Source organism: Anopheles nili, chromosome 3, assembly GCF_943737925.1.
Source record: "Anopheles nili chromosome 3, idAnoNiliSN_F5_01, whole genome shotgun sequence".
NCBI lineage: Eukaryota > Metazoa > Arthropoda > Insecta > Diptera > Culicidae > Anopheles > Anopheles nili.
Genome location: NC_071292.1, coordinates 19,187,412 through 19,204,032, shown reverse-complemented (window position 1 = coordinate 19,204,032; position 16,621 = coordinate 19,187,412). Strand labels below are relative to the sequence as shown.

General features: G+C 49.9%; 1 protein-coding gene across 1 annotated transcript; it reads right to left on the bottom strand.

Moving 5' to 3' along the window:
* Positions 1-260: 260 nt before the first annotated feature.
* On the bottom strand, positions 261-14,640 carry LOC128725821 (cyclin-dependent kinase 11B). Its single transcript, XM_053819593.1, has 7 exons — positions 14,504-14,640; positions 12,084-12,365; positions 4,158-4,308; positions 1,816-1,914; positions 1,509-1,640; positions 592-1,434; positions 261-527 (listed from the first exon to the last, which is right to left on the bottom strand). Exons 1-7 carry the CDS (start codon positions 14,638-14,640, stop codon positions 447-449), a joined length of 1,725 nt encoding a protein of 574 aa, XP_053675568.1. The 3' UTR covers positions 261-446.
* Positions 14,641-16,621: the final 1,981 nt, after the last annotated feature.

Sequence of the window (16,621 nt, the reverse complement as noted above, 5' to 3'; positions counted from 1 at the left end):
TGCAACTAAGCTTCATACATTATGTCTTAGGCTACAAATCTCATCCTTCTCGCTCTTTAGGGTGACTTTTCCACGTGAAAAGAACTAAAAGTATCTCAGAACATTTGTCATCACTCGTCATCTAAACGAACATCTCGTAAAATAAAAAAAAACACCCACATTTGCAACATCTAACAACTAACATTTGTGGCAACAATTTATTGAGATGGGTTTCTCGTTGACTGCGTCCGTACAAAAGAAAAACCAAAAACACACGCGAAATTTTATCACAAAGTGCGTCGCACACAATCGAACAATTCACTAAAACACCATCCTAACGCCGCAAACCATCGACATCACAGGCACAGCTCGCAGGCGCCAAAAAAAGGCAGGCGCGCATCCTTCTCATTCATGGCACTCGAGGCTTCGGTGGGGGGTGGGGGCATGTGAGGCAAAGTGGAGAAGGCTTACTTCCCGAATGCTTTCTTCGTTTTCTTCTTCTCCAGGATGATGATCTCGTCCGCGACGTTGTAAATGTCAGCGACCGTCTGCGAAGGAAAAACAACACCATTCAGAGCACATTTTTCGCTCGGAAAATCATCGCCTACTTACATCCGCATCCTTCAGCTTCGTTATCTTTGGATCCTCATTCCGCACCTGACGTGCCTTCTTCTTCTCCATCAGCGTCCGGTCAAGTTCCTCACGCAACCGCGCCTCCTCGGCCGCCTCACGCTCCGCCTCCGACAGCTCGAGCTCCTGCAACACCTCCGACGGATCGTCCTGTAACGGCTGCTTCTGCTCCGTCGTCCCCGGTTGCTGTCTTTCTTCTTCTTCGTCCGCTTCCTCTTCTTCTTCCACCACCTGCCCACCACCTGGTTCCTGATATTCTTCCGACTCGTCACCCGAGTCCCGACTTGCGCCCTTCGCCACCTTAATCGCGATCGTCGTCTCGAGACCCTCGGGTGAGTCAGCATTGTTCATCGAGATGTAGCCCTCCTCGGGTGAGGATGATTCCTGGTACTCGTTCACTTCCTGCTGACGTTGCACCAGCCGGTGTTGCTTGCGTGTACCTCTCCGTCCACCCGCTCCCCGGCCTCGTCGATCTGACCGTCCATCGTGCTCTCCACACGACCCAGAACCAGTGCCTCGATCGTCCTGTAGATCGAAGTCACGCTTCTGGATCGTACGGCCAAGCTCCTCACGCTGCTGCATCAACAACGAGCGTAGATTCATGTCCCGGCTAGGACCCTTCTTGGTGCGCGTCCGTAGCAGGTTTAGCGAGCGATCGTTCTCCTCGATCATGTACAGCTTTTCCTGTTCGAGCAAGGCCTCACGCTTGGTGCGCTGTTCGATCTCGCGCTCTCGGCTTTGCTCCTCCATTTGCAAACGCTCGCGTTCCCACCGGTGACCCTGTTTGATCAGCCGCTCGGCGTTCTTCTCGCGGATCGTCTTCAGCTGGGGGGGATGGAATTGGGATGAAAGGACACACGATCAACCCTGTGCCACGAGATCGACACCTTTGGACTCACCTTTTCGCGCTTGTTCAAGATGTGTACGTTCGTTTTCTGGTTCACGAGAAACACCGAGCTGGTCATCTCCTCCGGGATGCTGTCGCCTGCCCCCGAAAGGATCAGGTTCCGTTCGCGCTCGATTTCCTTCGCCTTTCGTCGGGGCGGGTGGAGCAAAATAAAAATAAAAACAAAGGAGAAAAAAACGTGTGTGAGTAATCACCACCCAACCAGCTCCATTCACGTTCGTTCCTGCGCATATCCTCTCTACTCGGAATCGAGTCCTCGCCGTGTCCTGTTTTTAATCTGCCTCGACAAACACGCTTACCAGAACGATGCTGTGTAGCGGCACCAATGGCCGGGGACAGTTTTCGAGGGAGTATTTCCCATCCAGGATCAGCTGCTTCTGGCGTTGCCATTCCCGGTGCTGGGTGCCATTTCGTGTGTATGTAGTGTGTTCGTGTGGGTGTTCGATGAAGGTGTGATGACCGGACCGGGTGGTACGGATGAGCGATGGTTATGAATTTACGGGGTGATTTTTCACGGCACGGAAACGGAACGAAAGCAAACCGAAGCGTTAAACCATACAGATGGCGAGCCATCTAAAGCAACGATATGAGTAGCGATGAAATGTGGTGTTGAACATTAAAGGTTAAAGTGACTTTAAAGCCAACAACCCCCTAGGTACTACGATGGTAGGTGAGAGTTCACGTTCACGAGTTCAGTTTTCTCTCGCAATCCTTTCCCACTGCTGTCGTTTGAAAGTGCGCCACAAAGTGAAATGAAACCCACCCAAGAGCTCCATGAAAAAGGCCCTACCGTCGAGGATGATGGTGGACGGTAATCGTGAGTTATATCCGATCGCATCTAGGATTCGCATCCTTTCCGAAGCCCTAGCCGACGTGCTTGAACACGACACTCGGAATGCCAGCCCTTCGAAGTGCGCTCAAATGCAGTCACGTATGCACGGACGGATTGAGGCGCTTTCAAACCCTACGCGAGTCACAAGAAAAGCCACCCCCTTCGCGAATAAAACAAGAAAACTTTGTGCTCTTCGCTCTAGAAAACGCTCGAGTGCGTGCGTGGATGGCTTTTATTCGACAAATGCCGACTATAAAACGCGCCGCAAGTCGCCGCGGTGGCCGTAAAAAAGGGCGACTTGCGGCAACAGATTACGATTATGATAATCACATTAAATACCGGCTTATCCGTACGCAGGGCAAAAAGCAAACCACGAAGGGCCTCTGCCATAGCCAACGCAAAGTGAACTCCGTCGGCACGTAATGGAAATAAAAGTAAAAACGAACCAATGCAAACACATACACACGTGGTTGAAGTCGCCTAATGCCGCGCAAAATGTCCTGTGAATCCGGATCCTCGTGAATTGTCGCGAATGCCATGGCGTGGGGAGGATATTGATCTATTGTCGGAAGTCTAGACGTGCCATAATAATTCCACCAACAGCATTTAAACGTCCATAGTTAGCAAGCAATCGATGTTTCGCTCTTCCGAAAAAAGACAATTTCGCAAACATGCAAACAGCCCAAAGCAGGCCAGGTTGCACTTCAAACCATCCGAAAAAAAAGATAGCTAGCTGGCCCAAAAAGCCCTCGGTGATATGCCAACACGTGCCAAAAAAAAATGACAACCACTTTCCCATTTTTGAATGTCAACCGTTTGCCAGGAAATGCGCATTTCCTACAGCACGGCAGAAACAAAAAAGCGAGCCTCAAGAAGCTAGTGAAAGTTCTGCCCGTGTGCCCCTTTTTTTCGAGGAAAGCGTCTTCGACGGAAAAGGGTTCACCCGAAAGGACACACCCGTCAAGCACACCGGCTGACGGTGGTGCTCAATCAGCCGTTCATTAGCACCCTGCCAAGCTTATCACCTTGTCGATCGATGCGATAACCGGCTCCGATAAGCTCCTCGAAACCTTTGGTAGGCTCGCTCGAAATTTCAGCCAATATTTTGGGTTGATTTTGGAGCCAAACCAACCGAAAGTGGGCGAACAAACAAGCGGAAAAGCGCGACCCACGGCCACGGGTACTGATACTACTCGCGTGTGTGTGTGTGTGTGTGGGGGGGTGCGCACTCGCGATGGCTATCGATTTCACAAGCGCTTCTGCTGTTGCGAGTAGCGTGAGCCAAACCCACCATCCGGAACCGCCAGCTCAGGGCACTCGCAAGCCGGTAAGATAACACAACCACGGGACACTTTCTCCGGTTTTAGGCGTTTGTGTTGGCGCCCTTTCGGAAACGCAAATGACTGCTGGTTCTGAGAAAACAACCACATGATTGTATTTTCGACAAACTCACCCCACAATCGGTTGACGTTTCGCGTTTTCCCCACAGGAATTGTAAAGCGTGTGCAAACAAATCATGGCCGGATACTTGCCGAGTGGGGTTTTAATTGCTCATTCACATTCCCGTTCCGTCGAACGCAACGAATGCGAGCTGCATGCTCATCAACACCGCAACCACGAAATGAGACACACGACGCGGCTTTCGCGAAGGGTGATTTCGTAATTTGGCTGCGAAGACGTTCAATTAGCGACCTCAACGTGCGTCATTTTAAACGAACCGGTGGCTAGAGTGACTAGCCAACCATCTGCTTCGGATGTACTGAAATGGCTGGAAATAAGGGCACCAAATTAAAGGACACGCGCACTTACCTCCCGCTCGCTGATACGCTTCTCCAGCGTCACATTGTAGTCCTCCTGGATGCGGCGTTGCAGCTCCTGCATGTACTTGCGATCCGTCAACCGGACCACATTCGTGCCCATCAACTTCTCCAGTTGCGCGGTCACCCGGGGCAGGTTCACACTGAAAGCACACACACACACACACACAAAAATGCACGGTGAAAAAAGGAGAGATCACACGGGGACAGAGGCCAAAACCACATAAATCGCGCCCATTCACTGACCAGCTGGCGAACCGTGCCACTAATTCCGGAAGAGCCCTTTTTCACGCCCGTCCGGTGGCGTGCGATGGCATTGGCCGACTGAGCCGCTGAAAAGGGGCGCTTTCCCGGTTCAGGCGCACCGCGCGGTTCTTTCGCGTGGTGTCCTCGGGTGTACGAGGGTGAGGGAGGGGAAGCAGGTTGCTCTTGCCCACCTTTCTTTTCCCCCCAGTGCCGGGGTCTAACCTTCTTTCGGTGCTCGATATTGACACATTCTGGCACATGGTTCGATTGGCGCGCACGCCTTTGGGGTGGGCGTGTGCTGGGTGGCCATGCCGGGGGAAGGATAGAAGAGCAAATGGAGGGGAGAGATGAAAAAAAAACGTAACATGCAACTGGCAACCCACACGGATCACGAAATGGTACCGAAAAGCCGAAATGGCGCGCGAGCTAGCCAAGGCGAACACGTGGAACGTTCGAGTTCTCGAGTCCTCGAGCGTTAGGGTCCTTTTCGTACCTATCTTCCATTGCGCATCAGGCAAGGATGGCACGAACATCAACAACAAGCAGAAATGAGGAGGAGGAAGAAAAAACAGAAGGCAGAGACAAGTACAGAGCAAAAAAAAAGGGAGAAACATTTGCATTTCCAGCAGCAAAGCGCACGCACACGAGTTTGGGTGATCGGGGATAGGGAGTTGATCCTGCCACCCCCCCTCGGTGTCTCTCTCTCTCTCTCTCACTCTCCCACAGGCTTGGAGGACAAGGTCTGCTGATACCGACCAGCCCCAACACGGCTAGCTCGAGCGAAGGGACACGCGCAATAACAATAACATTCGTGATCATATTTTTACGAGACGCCATAAAACGGTGGATTTTCCGAACGGAGCCTAACCCGGGGCCGGGTGGCTAACATTGTGTGGTTTTCCCTCAACTGAAGCCCTTGGACGAAAGGTTTCACGGGTTCGTGGAAAATCCGCCCCAACTCGACATATTTTTCGCAGCAGACGTGTTTCTGCACGGTTGGCAAATTACATGTAAACGATTCGTATGAATGCCTCTTCCAGAAACCATTATCAAATTGGTGGATTTATCCGGAAAACCCACCGGCAAACGGAACATTTGCATATCGGTTTTTTTTCCCCTGCCTAACGTGACCGTCTCACGGGTTCGCTTATCGATTTCGGGTCTTATTGATTTTGCGTGAAAAAAACCACCGACGACGACGGAGAAGCATTCACCGAAGCGTTTACCCTCTTTCCGATGCACTCGTTGACGTTTTTCCTATCACACACACATAACCTCGCACGGATGCACTCGATATTTCATGCCGTCGAGTCCACAAACGAGTAGACAGTAGAATGCAACCACGCCGGACATTGCGATAGGAAAACACCCACACAAAATGAATAGTTCAAAGTGACCTCACTGGCGTCACCCACAACAAACCGGCCACTGCACTGGAGGCCACTGGACCCTGTGTAAGCAAAATTAAACTGCTCCAACACAACTCCGGACCGGAAAACGCACTGTTATTCGCTCAATTAATGGAGAAAGGACCCGCGGCATACTGCCCGGTCCGGATGTCAATGCGCGGTTAGAATCGATTCCACGACCAACTCCGAATAGGGCTCCACGGGTGGCCTTCGGTGCCCTTTGGCAACAGCTGTACGGTGAACGGTGGAATTCGATTTTCCCACCAACGCTGGTCCGGACTTGACCTCCCCAGGACGAGGCACAATGGGCATAGCCACCATATAAATAGAAACGAGCGAAAAATCGAATATCGAAGCAGCGAGTGTACACATAAAATTGATAAACACAGTTGCCATCGCACGGAAAGCGGCCCGCGACTATTTGCTTCGATTTTTCCCCCCATCCCATTACGCCGATGGCCAAACGGTTCGCATTCACGGATCCGTGGAAAACGGTGTCCTGCGAGCGAGGCCGCGCTGACAGTGGATGCATGAAATATTACTCCAACGGGAACCTCGAGTAGCGGTCCACCAGTCCAGCCACGATCGTCGTCGTTTGAGCCGTCAGGATTGAGACATTGAGCGGCAGTGTTCTGGGCAGGTTTGCATGAAAGGTGAATTGAAAATGTCGCCGCTTCACTGACGCCGGCTGCAGGTTGGGGGACATTTTACATTCCGACACGGCATCACGGAATGTGCGGATTTGCATCCTCGGGGCTATTGGTTTGTGGCCCTTTTGTGCTTTTTTCTCTCCGCGAAACCAACCGTTGACATTAGCCATTCTTTGCTGATGTGGGAGAGCGCGTTTTCGCGGGCCCGTCGTCAAGCCCGGTTGGGGTCTATAGAAGCCACGACGTGCACGAGAATGTGTGAATAAGGGCAGCTGTTGCGCGGCACGCTACTGTCACGCTCGCCGTGGGCAATCTGAGCTCTAATGGTTGAGCTCCACAGAACGGTGCATTATGGTTGCACTGGTTTCGGTCGTACCGAGCACGTAAATGTAATTAGGAAGCATTGCCACGCTCGTGTGAGGGTTTGGTACTTCATTTTATCTGCTAGATCGGAACATCCAATTCCAATTACAACCACGCTCAACCGGTGGAAATAGTCTGAGCGGTGGAAAACTTGGCGGAATGCTTACAATCATTCTTCACCGAGTCGTCCTTCTTTCACATAGCTTTAAAGATTTGAATAAGTATGATATATTACAACATAATTCAGCTCAGATAATGCTCAACGAAACTTAAATGAGACAATTTAAATTACCCACTTTAAAATTATTTTATGACAAGAAATGCAATCAACAAACGGGGTAGCACTTTAATGAAAAAAAAAAAAACATCCTTTCTGAAGAACACTTAACTAGATATTTGCTGTCTGAAAAGAAACAAACAAGTCGATACTGAGTACTGATCGAATGAATCGAACCAACGCTTCTCTTCTGAGGGTTTTCTCTTCTCGGAAACGTTTACCTCCCATTAAATCGCAATTAAACGTTTGCGTATCTACCACCAATGCGCTCCGTGCGCTTTCCCATGCCCAGCCATTGTCACTTTGATCGATGTTCTGCAACTTTATCCTCTCATTTGACGATCAAATCCCCACCGGAGTCATTAGCAAAAGATGGCCCGGAAACCACCGGCGGGCGCTGGCGGACGTTGATAATCGTCTGGTCCCGACGGGGCCAAAGTACCTTCGATTGCTGCGTAGGTTTTCAACACCCGGACACCTCGACACATTTTCGCTACGCGCCGTACATCTGCTGCAGGCGTACTCGTGCTTCGGGAAAGCTGCGCGACCCTCCGTTCGACCCACCCACCAGGGGCAAAGGTAATTTATTTTCATCAACAACCACCCAGGCTGTCCCAGGTGGGGAGGTTTCCCGAGCTGAACGCAAAAAAAAAAATGAAAGGAAAACGCCACCACACCACAAGCGCTGCATATGGCGGCGGAGCTTATGATTACACTATTGGTACGGTAGAGAATTTAATTAAAAAATGCAACCCTCCGCTGGTGAGGCCGATGGAAACGCGTACGCCGCAGTGCCATATCGCGCAAAATAAGGTCACGCGGGATTAGCACCTTCGCACCTTATGCGATCAAGCTGACGATGCGATGGCGGTTGCGAACAATGCTTTATTTTTAACAAAATAAAAACCCATAATTCGGTGCGTGGATGGGACGGACAACTTTACTTTCCAATAAACAGCAACCTTCTTGCTGATACAGCATATCATCCGTTAAAGTCTGAGTTTTTAAATAACAAAAAATGAAATAAACATCGACCCCAGTTGCCACGCAACACGCAACTCAATCTGTGCGCTTCGAAACTTCCCATCAGCTTAATTACCATGCGCTTCCAATACCCGTGGGTGGGGATTGAGATAATTTTTTTTTCACTTTCCAACGGTGTTTTTTCATCGGTACACTCTTCTTACCTTCACCGGGAAGCTGCACCACCTTTATCGGCTTCATGGCTTTGGGAAAATATTTCCCCTTTGAACGATGGCGTATGTTTTCGCTCGAGGTATGCGCGCGTTTTCCGCGCGGAAAGTCCCAGAAGTGGTAAGCTAATTAATTAATTTCGCCTTTCCCCAGCAGCCGTCAATACGCCAGGAAGTGCAGCTAAAATAAGCTTGCTTCTCGGGGCGACTAAATATAAACGGGTCATTCGTAGCGAAAAAACAGATTCCCATCTCTTGATAGGAAAAGGGTCGCCGAGAAAAGTCACAACGCAAAATGGATGCAGGATGGAATAGCAACAACAACAAAAAAGCCGAATAAAATCCCAACATCATCTCCGAAGCCCTGGATTGTTCCCGCCTGTCTCCGGCTCATGGCGTCGTGGCCCTTTTTCGGATAAAGCGAACCTGATTGGTTATCCTTTCGCCCTTTCCCAAGCACACTCACTCCTGGCGTCTCGCTGGCTTGACCGCGAAGTTACACTCGCAGAACGTGAAGTCCTCCTCGAGCATCATCTTCTCCAGTTGGGTTTTCGCACCGTTCACCTTCTTCATTTTGGCTTCCCGCATGCCAAGTGGCACCATCAACACCTTGCAGGACCTATTGTTCACACACACACACACACACACACACACAACACTTCGTCGAACGCGAGTGGGGAGGTTTCAAAAATAACTTCCCCAAAGGATGAAGTCCTTTTAGCTCCGTGCACTCTGCCACACCTTCTCTCAAGGTGTCGTCAAGTGAAAGGCGTCAAAAACCGTGTCCTATCAATTAACACCTTCGCTACTCGCTCTCACTTTCCACGACCCGACCACCCACGACCTGCCCATCCGTCAGCTGTCCGTCATCCGTTCTTGAGGTAGTTCCGGGACGACAAACCACATCCACACGTCCAGCCGTTCGGGACTCTGGTGGCAAACTGTCAAAAAAAGCTCCCACACCGATGGTGGAATCTTTCGACACCATCCGCCAAGGCGCCGATTGACGCCCTTTTCTGTTCTCACCTCGTTCCGGCGCACTGGCTTCCCTTCCATCCTGCCCTTGGATCGGCTTGGCCTGGAGCCTGGTGCCCGATGCCGTGCCGTGTGGTAGTTGCCGTGAGGGAAGCTAATTCAACACCGCAACAAAAAGGACAAAAAAATGGATAAAGAAGCGCCTCACGGCGCGTGGAGCGAAATAAATAAAATATTCTTTCACGACGAAGGATTGCGAACCGTGCGGCAGGACGAATTCGCTCGACCAAACAAACAACGCTCCCAGCGTCGAAGCCTGGCGCCAAAGAACGAAACCGAAATCGCAAATCATAAAAAAAGGCGGGCAGGAGCTCGGTGGTGATCCTTGTTCCGTGCCGTAAGGTCCTCCGTTTGTCGGGAACCGATTTCGTGTGGCTTAATGGGGGTGACACGAACAACGGGTGGACTGGGTAGTCGCGCCCATCCTCACCCAGCCAGGACCCGTGGGCCAATCTGATAATCCTCCCGGTCCTAGAAGGCTCTCCATTTTATTCTTTTATTTTTTTCGTTTTCCTTTTTTCAAGCACGAACCCCCATTGGCCACCCTGGCAGATAACAAAGTATCTGCCCGACGACGCCACCACCATTCAAGGGCGGTAAGGGCCAAGAGCACCGACCAAGGCTTCCCCAACCCGAGGTCGGGTGGGCTAAATGTGGATGGCCGAAGGAATAAACAAGACATAAATTCACTTCTCGCGCTTCCGTTCCGCTTCGTCCTGGCTCTCTAGGACGAGTATCGAGTTTCGGGAGTGCCCCTATTTTGAAGGGCCCCCACGGGTGGGGTGGTTTCGCGCCTTCAGAGGCGCCAACTCCAGGTTCCAGGCGCGGTTCCGGACCCTGGCACGAGGTGCCGCTTCTGATTTATGACAGCTTGACATAATAAAATCGAGAATTCCTCCCTCCAACGGGGCCAGAGTGACGACGTAATCAAGGTCAAGTGTGGGTCCAACTGCACAGTTAGTTGGTTGTCTATTGCAACCCGGCCCATTCCCGTCGATTATTTTATTCGTTGACCCTAGAACAGTAGCTAAAACCGAATGCCAGTTCAATGCCAGTGCATACCTTCTGGCCAAGGTATCGGATATTTCATTGCCATTATCACAAAATGGCACTCGGCTAGAAGTTGCATTGGTTATTCGCCTCCGTAACCGATTAGCATTTAACGTTACATTTGTGCTTTCATTCAATCGATTAGGAATGCAATGGAATGACGCATTTCATGAGAATTGGTCCTCATCTCACAACTTTTAAACGCATGGTCGGGGCTTATGCAACAAATTTAATAAATCATCTCCACTACGCCACTCTGAGCACGTGGTCACCACGGGTTCGGCGCCATTTGCCGGAGGCTTTCGAACTGGCACACACACGCACGGTGAACACGGATGCCTTCCACCCACGGCCTGGTGGACAATTCCCCAACCAGAACGGTCCCATTGCAACATTGTGCCCTGCATCGACGACGACAGCTCCGGTGAGGATTGCGCGGTTTCGTTCGAATCGAAATCAATCACGAACGGCAAACTCGGCGGGCTCTTACGCCCATAAGCTACAAACGGCAGCCATTCCCTGTCCATCTTTATTTCTCGCTCCCTCTCTCTCTCTCTCTCTCTCTCTCTCTCTCTCTACTCTCGTCCCCCTCGCACAGGGTGGGAACGTCACCCGCTGTAATCAGTGACTGTAACCGAGTCTAGGAAGCTGGCTTCCCATCTGCGTGCCTGCAACAGCTCAGTCCTTGTGTCAGTGTCAAGGACATGGCACTAAGACGCCACGGAAGCCCCGACGCGCGGGTACGGGAAGATCAAAACTTTACCACCAATGGCCAACGTGGGTTGGTTCCGAAAAAGCAAAACGTCGCGCCAAGCGAAGCATCATCAATGCGGACCAATAAATCCAATTTCCGTCATCGCCGTGTCAAAACTTATTGCCTTCACCGCTCGGTGGAAATGTTCGCGGTAGTTACTGGCTAGATTTTGGACTTTTCGCTTCTTTTTTGTTGTTGGTAGCTTTTTCGCGTGTTCGCAGTTGGCGGAGATCGGAAGGTGGCTAGGCTGAGCTGGACTCAGAAAGGAAACCAGTAAAAGTTTGCTTTATGTGGACTGATCACGAACGGCATCGTGGGAAGTTTTATTATGCTTCGGTTAGCGATGAGATCGTTGGGCAAAAATGCCACTTTGAGGCGCTTTCCCTGACGGTTGACCATAAACAGGTGCTAATGAGCAAAATTTCACCTTTCTTCCCAAACGAGAGAAGCTAGAAAATATGTGTTTTTGAGTTGTTGCTTCAAACTTCGTTCCTTCGTAAAGGATCCTTCGCTGGGTGTATTTCAAGCGTTTCCAACATCAAGCGTTTCAGGTTTGACATAAACGCTTAAAGTATGCTATGGCTCGCTTTATAGCATATCCGCAGCTATAATGCATTTCCCACAGAGGACGCTACCATGAAACTGCAATTGCATTTAAATACTATTTTTTTAAATATTGCACTACTAATATTTACTATTCTATTTATTTATAATTCGTTTCCACTATTCATATCCTCAAACAAAGTATGACAGTATACGGAGTGCATTGTACCTATAAAATGGCAACAAAACTGAAACAAGGGCGATAAAATAAAGTCATTAACCTGTAGGCGAGCCTTTTAAGTATGAAAACAATTAAAAATAATCGCAGTTCGCATCAAACCTATCCTTTTACTCCTCCTCAACATTCCCGCTGTACTCGTACCGAAGAGTATATTCACCTGTATTCGATCTTTGGCCCCATATACTCGACCGGCAGCACTTCCACGTCGTACAGCTGCTGAAGCTTTGCCTTTCGAAAGCGCACCTTCTTCCGTCCCCCGCCGTTGCGCTCACCCGATCCCCCACCCGCTGTGGCATTGCCGGTGGGGCCCAAGTCACCATTGAAGCCGTCCTGGTCCGAGTGGATCAGCTGGTTGCCGGTTGGGAAAATCGATGGCAAGCTAGCAGTCCTGCCGGGAAGCCCGCTGAAACCGTCACTACCGTAGCCTGCGGTGTCATCGCTAATGTCGAAAAAAAAGCAGTCCACATCATTAGTTATCTCTCGAAGGATTCACCTTAATGAAACAGCTACAAAATGCGTCATATGTACAGTGCGAGAAGGTTATAAGCAGTAGAAGAATCTTTTACAAAATTGCAACAATTAGGTAATACGACAACATAAAATTATTATCATATAGTTAATGTGTAGGAACAGAAAACATATTTTTCCGGGTATTAAAAAATGCATCGTATCACATAAAACCGGTACATTTTAACTTCCTGGGATAGCCTTGATCTCCTCCGGAATCGGATCAACCTGGTCGAGCAAATTAAACGGGATCAACCATTTAAATAAACTCACAGCTCAAGCACTACCATTAAAACAAGCACGTTAACAACAAAACCAACAGCAACAGCGCCGGGAAGCAATCACAAGTCTGCGATTTCCCTCCCCTGGTGCCACCATGAAGCACCTCTCGCCCAAGGAGTCCTGACACCGTGCCCCGAGGGCTTTTGTTCGCGCAAATGATTATAATCACCAAACAGGTTGCGCGACCCAACCATCAACTTGTTGCTATTTCCAGCCCGTAGCTCCCGGTTCGACCAGCTGCTTTGTCGCGGTCCCGGATGACCCCCAACCAGCCACGACGCCTGGAAGCGCAGACGACGCATACATCTCACTTTATTGCGATTACCATAACCCATAACATATCCGCACACTTAACGGCCCCAATATCTTCCAATGTCACGAAATATCGACAAAATATGTGTAGTCGGCGGTTTTCCCGGCGTTCGGCGCGCACAGAGAAAGTGGACCTCTCGCAGCGAGGAAGCGAGATAAGGACAGTGCCGTACCACTGTTGTTGTGCGGGGTACTTTCGGTTGGCAACAATCATTTGCAACCGTAATAATCCCACCCACCCACCAATGGGGGCAAACTTCGTGGCGGCCTCGCGAAGGAAGTCAATCAAAACTCTCCGTGGCCGGGCCACTGACGGCACCGAAAAGCACGGTAAAGCCACCGAAGGACTCGGATACAGGCGCCGCATGGTACGCATATCACGGTTCATATGAGTTGCTGGCAAGGAACGGCAACGGCTCGAAGGGCTCGAAGGCATTTGCATATTGTGAGGATGCGACGGCACTTGGCTCGAAGACACTTGGCACACACCTGCAATGGAAACCAGTGAATCCATCGAGCAATGGGCGCAACCCTCACACCCGGTCTGATTTATTTATTGAAGCGACATCGCATGCAAATGGACCCTTGACTCCGGATGCATCGTGCGCGCTTTGTATGCGAAATTATTAGCCGCCAAAGGAATCAGTCGGGTTCGGTTGGAAAATTTCCCCTAAAATTTATGCGAAAAATCCTTCCTTTGGTGCAGCTAAAAATCACACAACCGAAGCTTTTGGAGCTTTTTTGTTGCAGCTGCTTTTTAGACAACGTTTTCACAACACAAAGCGCCAGTGGCACACATACGGTTCGCGAGCGTACGTTCGCATTCCATTGCACCCTGCTGTTTATAACCTTCGCCACGGGGAAAGCAAAAGAAGAAGAAGAAGCAAACAAACCACCTCCCCCCCGAGAGTGGCGTCCGCCCCGGCTGCCGATAAGCATGGCATGTTTTGGGTCAATGCTCCTGTTCGGGTGTGAGCCGTCAGGCCTTAATAGTATCAAACAGGCTATCAATATCAAGGACGAGCACGAGGGATAAGAGGCACACCGGTGGGCAAGGTGGGAGTCTGGAAAGTGAAATGGAATCTTTTTCCACCCGGTTTTACGTTGTTGTTATTTTATCTTTCATTTCGCGATTTCCACCAACTCGAATGCCGCGTGGGATGCGGAATGTTTATGCCGCTTTCAATAAACCTTTTTGTTTTTGCTTTGATTTGCCTCACGTCCTGGATGAAGGCAATGGGCCGTCTGCAACCGTTACCATCCGGTTACTGTCCGTGTCCGTTTGATTGACGTGTTACACTTCAAGCCGTGCTGTTCCTGTAACGCAAGCGATCCATCGCGCAAGCTGGCAGATGACACGTTGCCATGCCTTATACATGGCGTTCCTGGCCCGCACCGGCATAGGAATGGATTCATTTGGTTCAATAAATAAAACTTGCGTGTCCTTGCGTGTCTCTCTACACTCATGCGACTTACCCCTGAGGCGTCGTCTTACGCACACCGGCGTACGCTGAAAGCCACCCGGCTACCTTTAGCGAGTCCTGACCGCTCTGCTTTTGGGCCTCACGTCCCAGCAGCTGATCGATCGTGCCCCAGAAGCTGTTGGCGTTCATCCTTCCGTTATCCTTTTTTAATACTCGTCCACCATCGGCTTCATAACGCTTGCAGCCATCAATCAACACGCCAACTGAACGGTTCGGATAGTTTTTCTTTTCATGTTCGAACGCCCGACAGCGAAATGAATGGCGATACTTGGAACCGCGAATTTGCGAAATCGCCCATCGATGCCGTCAATCAATCATCGGTAATTAATGGCTTTTTTCAATCCCACTCGTTCATTCACAGATTAGCCGGGTGTGAATGGGCGCAATTTCACTTTATTCGATGTATCACATAGAGGTGAACGTTCCTTCACCACATCGAAACTGAAGAAAGTAAGTGGCAACGTGCCGTCGAACTCCACATGCAAACGTTTCTTGCTTATTTAAGGCGTCCACCATAAGGACTTATCACAAGGACGAAGATGCACTTTTCGTTCGTTCATTTTCTCTCACTTAAACACCACCAAAGACAAGTAAAAACCCTCAATCCAAAACTCCCCTTAACAAAATGCGTCATATTGGCACGGCACTCTCTGCGGGTCAGGCTTTTCCGGCCACAATGCAGACCCTCGGCGCCCGGGAAACCCACCGGAGCCTTAGATTCGGCAAACGAACCCTCCTCGAAAGAGGGCCTCGCACGCGAAAGCGTCACACTTCACCGATTCACGCTGGCATCGAAACTGACGCCACGATCGAACCGAGCGCCCGCCCGGTGCCCGGTGGCGTCGGGAAAAAGCTCCGACTGACTCACACCACACCGTCCGTCCTCCGTGGGGCACACTCTTCCACCCCCGAGGGTGTCGGGTTTTCCGAAACTTTAGCCGGAAAAGCATCGAAACGCGTACTTGCGAACCGATGGGTTTGGGTGGATCTGAACACCGGCTCGCCGTAGATACCGCTGGCGTACTTCGCTTTCCACGCCCCAGAGGGTGGGGATTTTCCCGGTGCCGTCTCGTGGCCGTAGTGTGGAGGCGTTTTTACTGTACACACTTTTTTTTTGCGGGTGCGAGACATGTGAGGTCGGGCCAACCGAATCGAGCTGGTGCGGTACGTGACCTTACCGGTGTGTTGCGGTAACATGTGGCACATCCGATGGAAAATCGTTCGAAATACACCAAAACGAGCCTCACGGCACTGGACAGAGAGAGCGAAAGAGATGGTGAGAGCTCGAGCGAGAGAGAGAGAGAGAGAGAGAGAGAGAGAGAGAGAGACAAAAAAGAAGGGGAGCAATAAACAACGCCTCGAGGTCCTGCGAGGAGAGTGTTAGTCTTTGAAGGGGCAGATAAGTGTGGTAGCGGACGTATATTTGAGAATAACGTTCGGTGCGGGACGATTTGATGAGTTTATTTTTACAACTTAACTTATTTTCTGCAAGAAACCTGTCAATCGAGTTTTACATCGAGCAAATTCGAACCTGTCAATGTATGCAACCAATAGTGAAGGAATTAAGTTAAAAAACTTTCGATAGCATATGAATATGATCAAACAACTGAATAATTATAAATTTAATTCCATCAGATATAGAACCACAAACTGAGTCATATAAATCAAGCCATGCAAATAAAAAAATCATCTACACAAAGCCTAATAAATAATTAAAAATTGATAAATATTGATCGGTCATGGCTAATAAATATTACATTCTCAAAAGACGTCAATCGACACATTCTCTTCTTTACTTATTCAACACCAGCACAAGAAGTATTAATTCGAATATTCCGGAGCCAGAGCCATACGCCCTTTGGAAACATCTCAACATATGAAATGCAGAAAATGTTTGTATATTTTCCTATGTATAGCCCCGTTTCTTACATTCCCTTTAAACAGATACAAACGCTCCTTCTCGCACCTTGCTAATTTATGCGCTTTGTTACACGATTTGACATCGGTTGCACGAAACCTCCTATCACAGCCGAGTAAATCGCGACACAGTTGATCCGTGGCACAAATTAGCACAAAGGCCCGCCGGTTGATGGAAATCATCTTTCCCATC

What these genes read in the sequence shown, in the direction of transcription:
- LOC128725821 (XM_053819593.1), bottom strand. Translation starts at nt 14,640, where the DNA reads ATGAACGCCAACAGCTTCTGGGGCACGATCGATCAGCTGCTGGGACGT. An exon ending in TCTTGAACAAGCGCGAAAAG is followed by an intron (nt 1,435 to 1,508) that starts GTGAGTCCAAAG and finishes CATCCCCCCCAG; the next exon opens with CTGAAGACGATCCGCGAGAA. An exon ending in CGAAGCTGAAGGATGCGGAT is followed by an intron (nt 528 to 591) that starts GTAAGTAGGCGA and finishes TTTCCTTCGCAG; the next exon opens with ACGGTCGCTGACATTTACAA.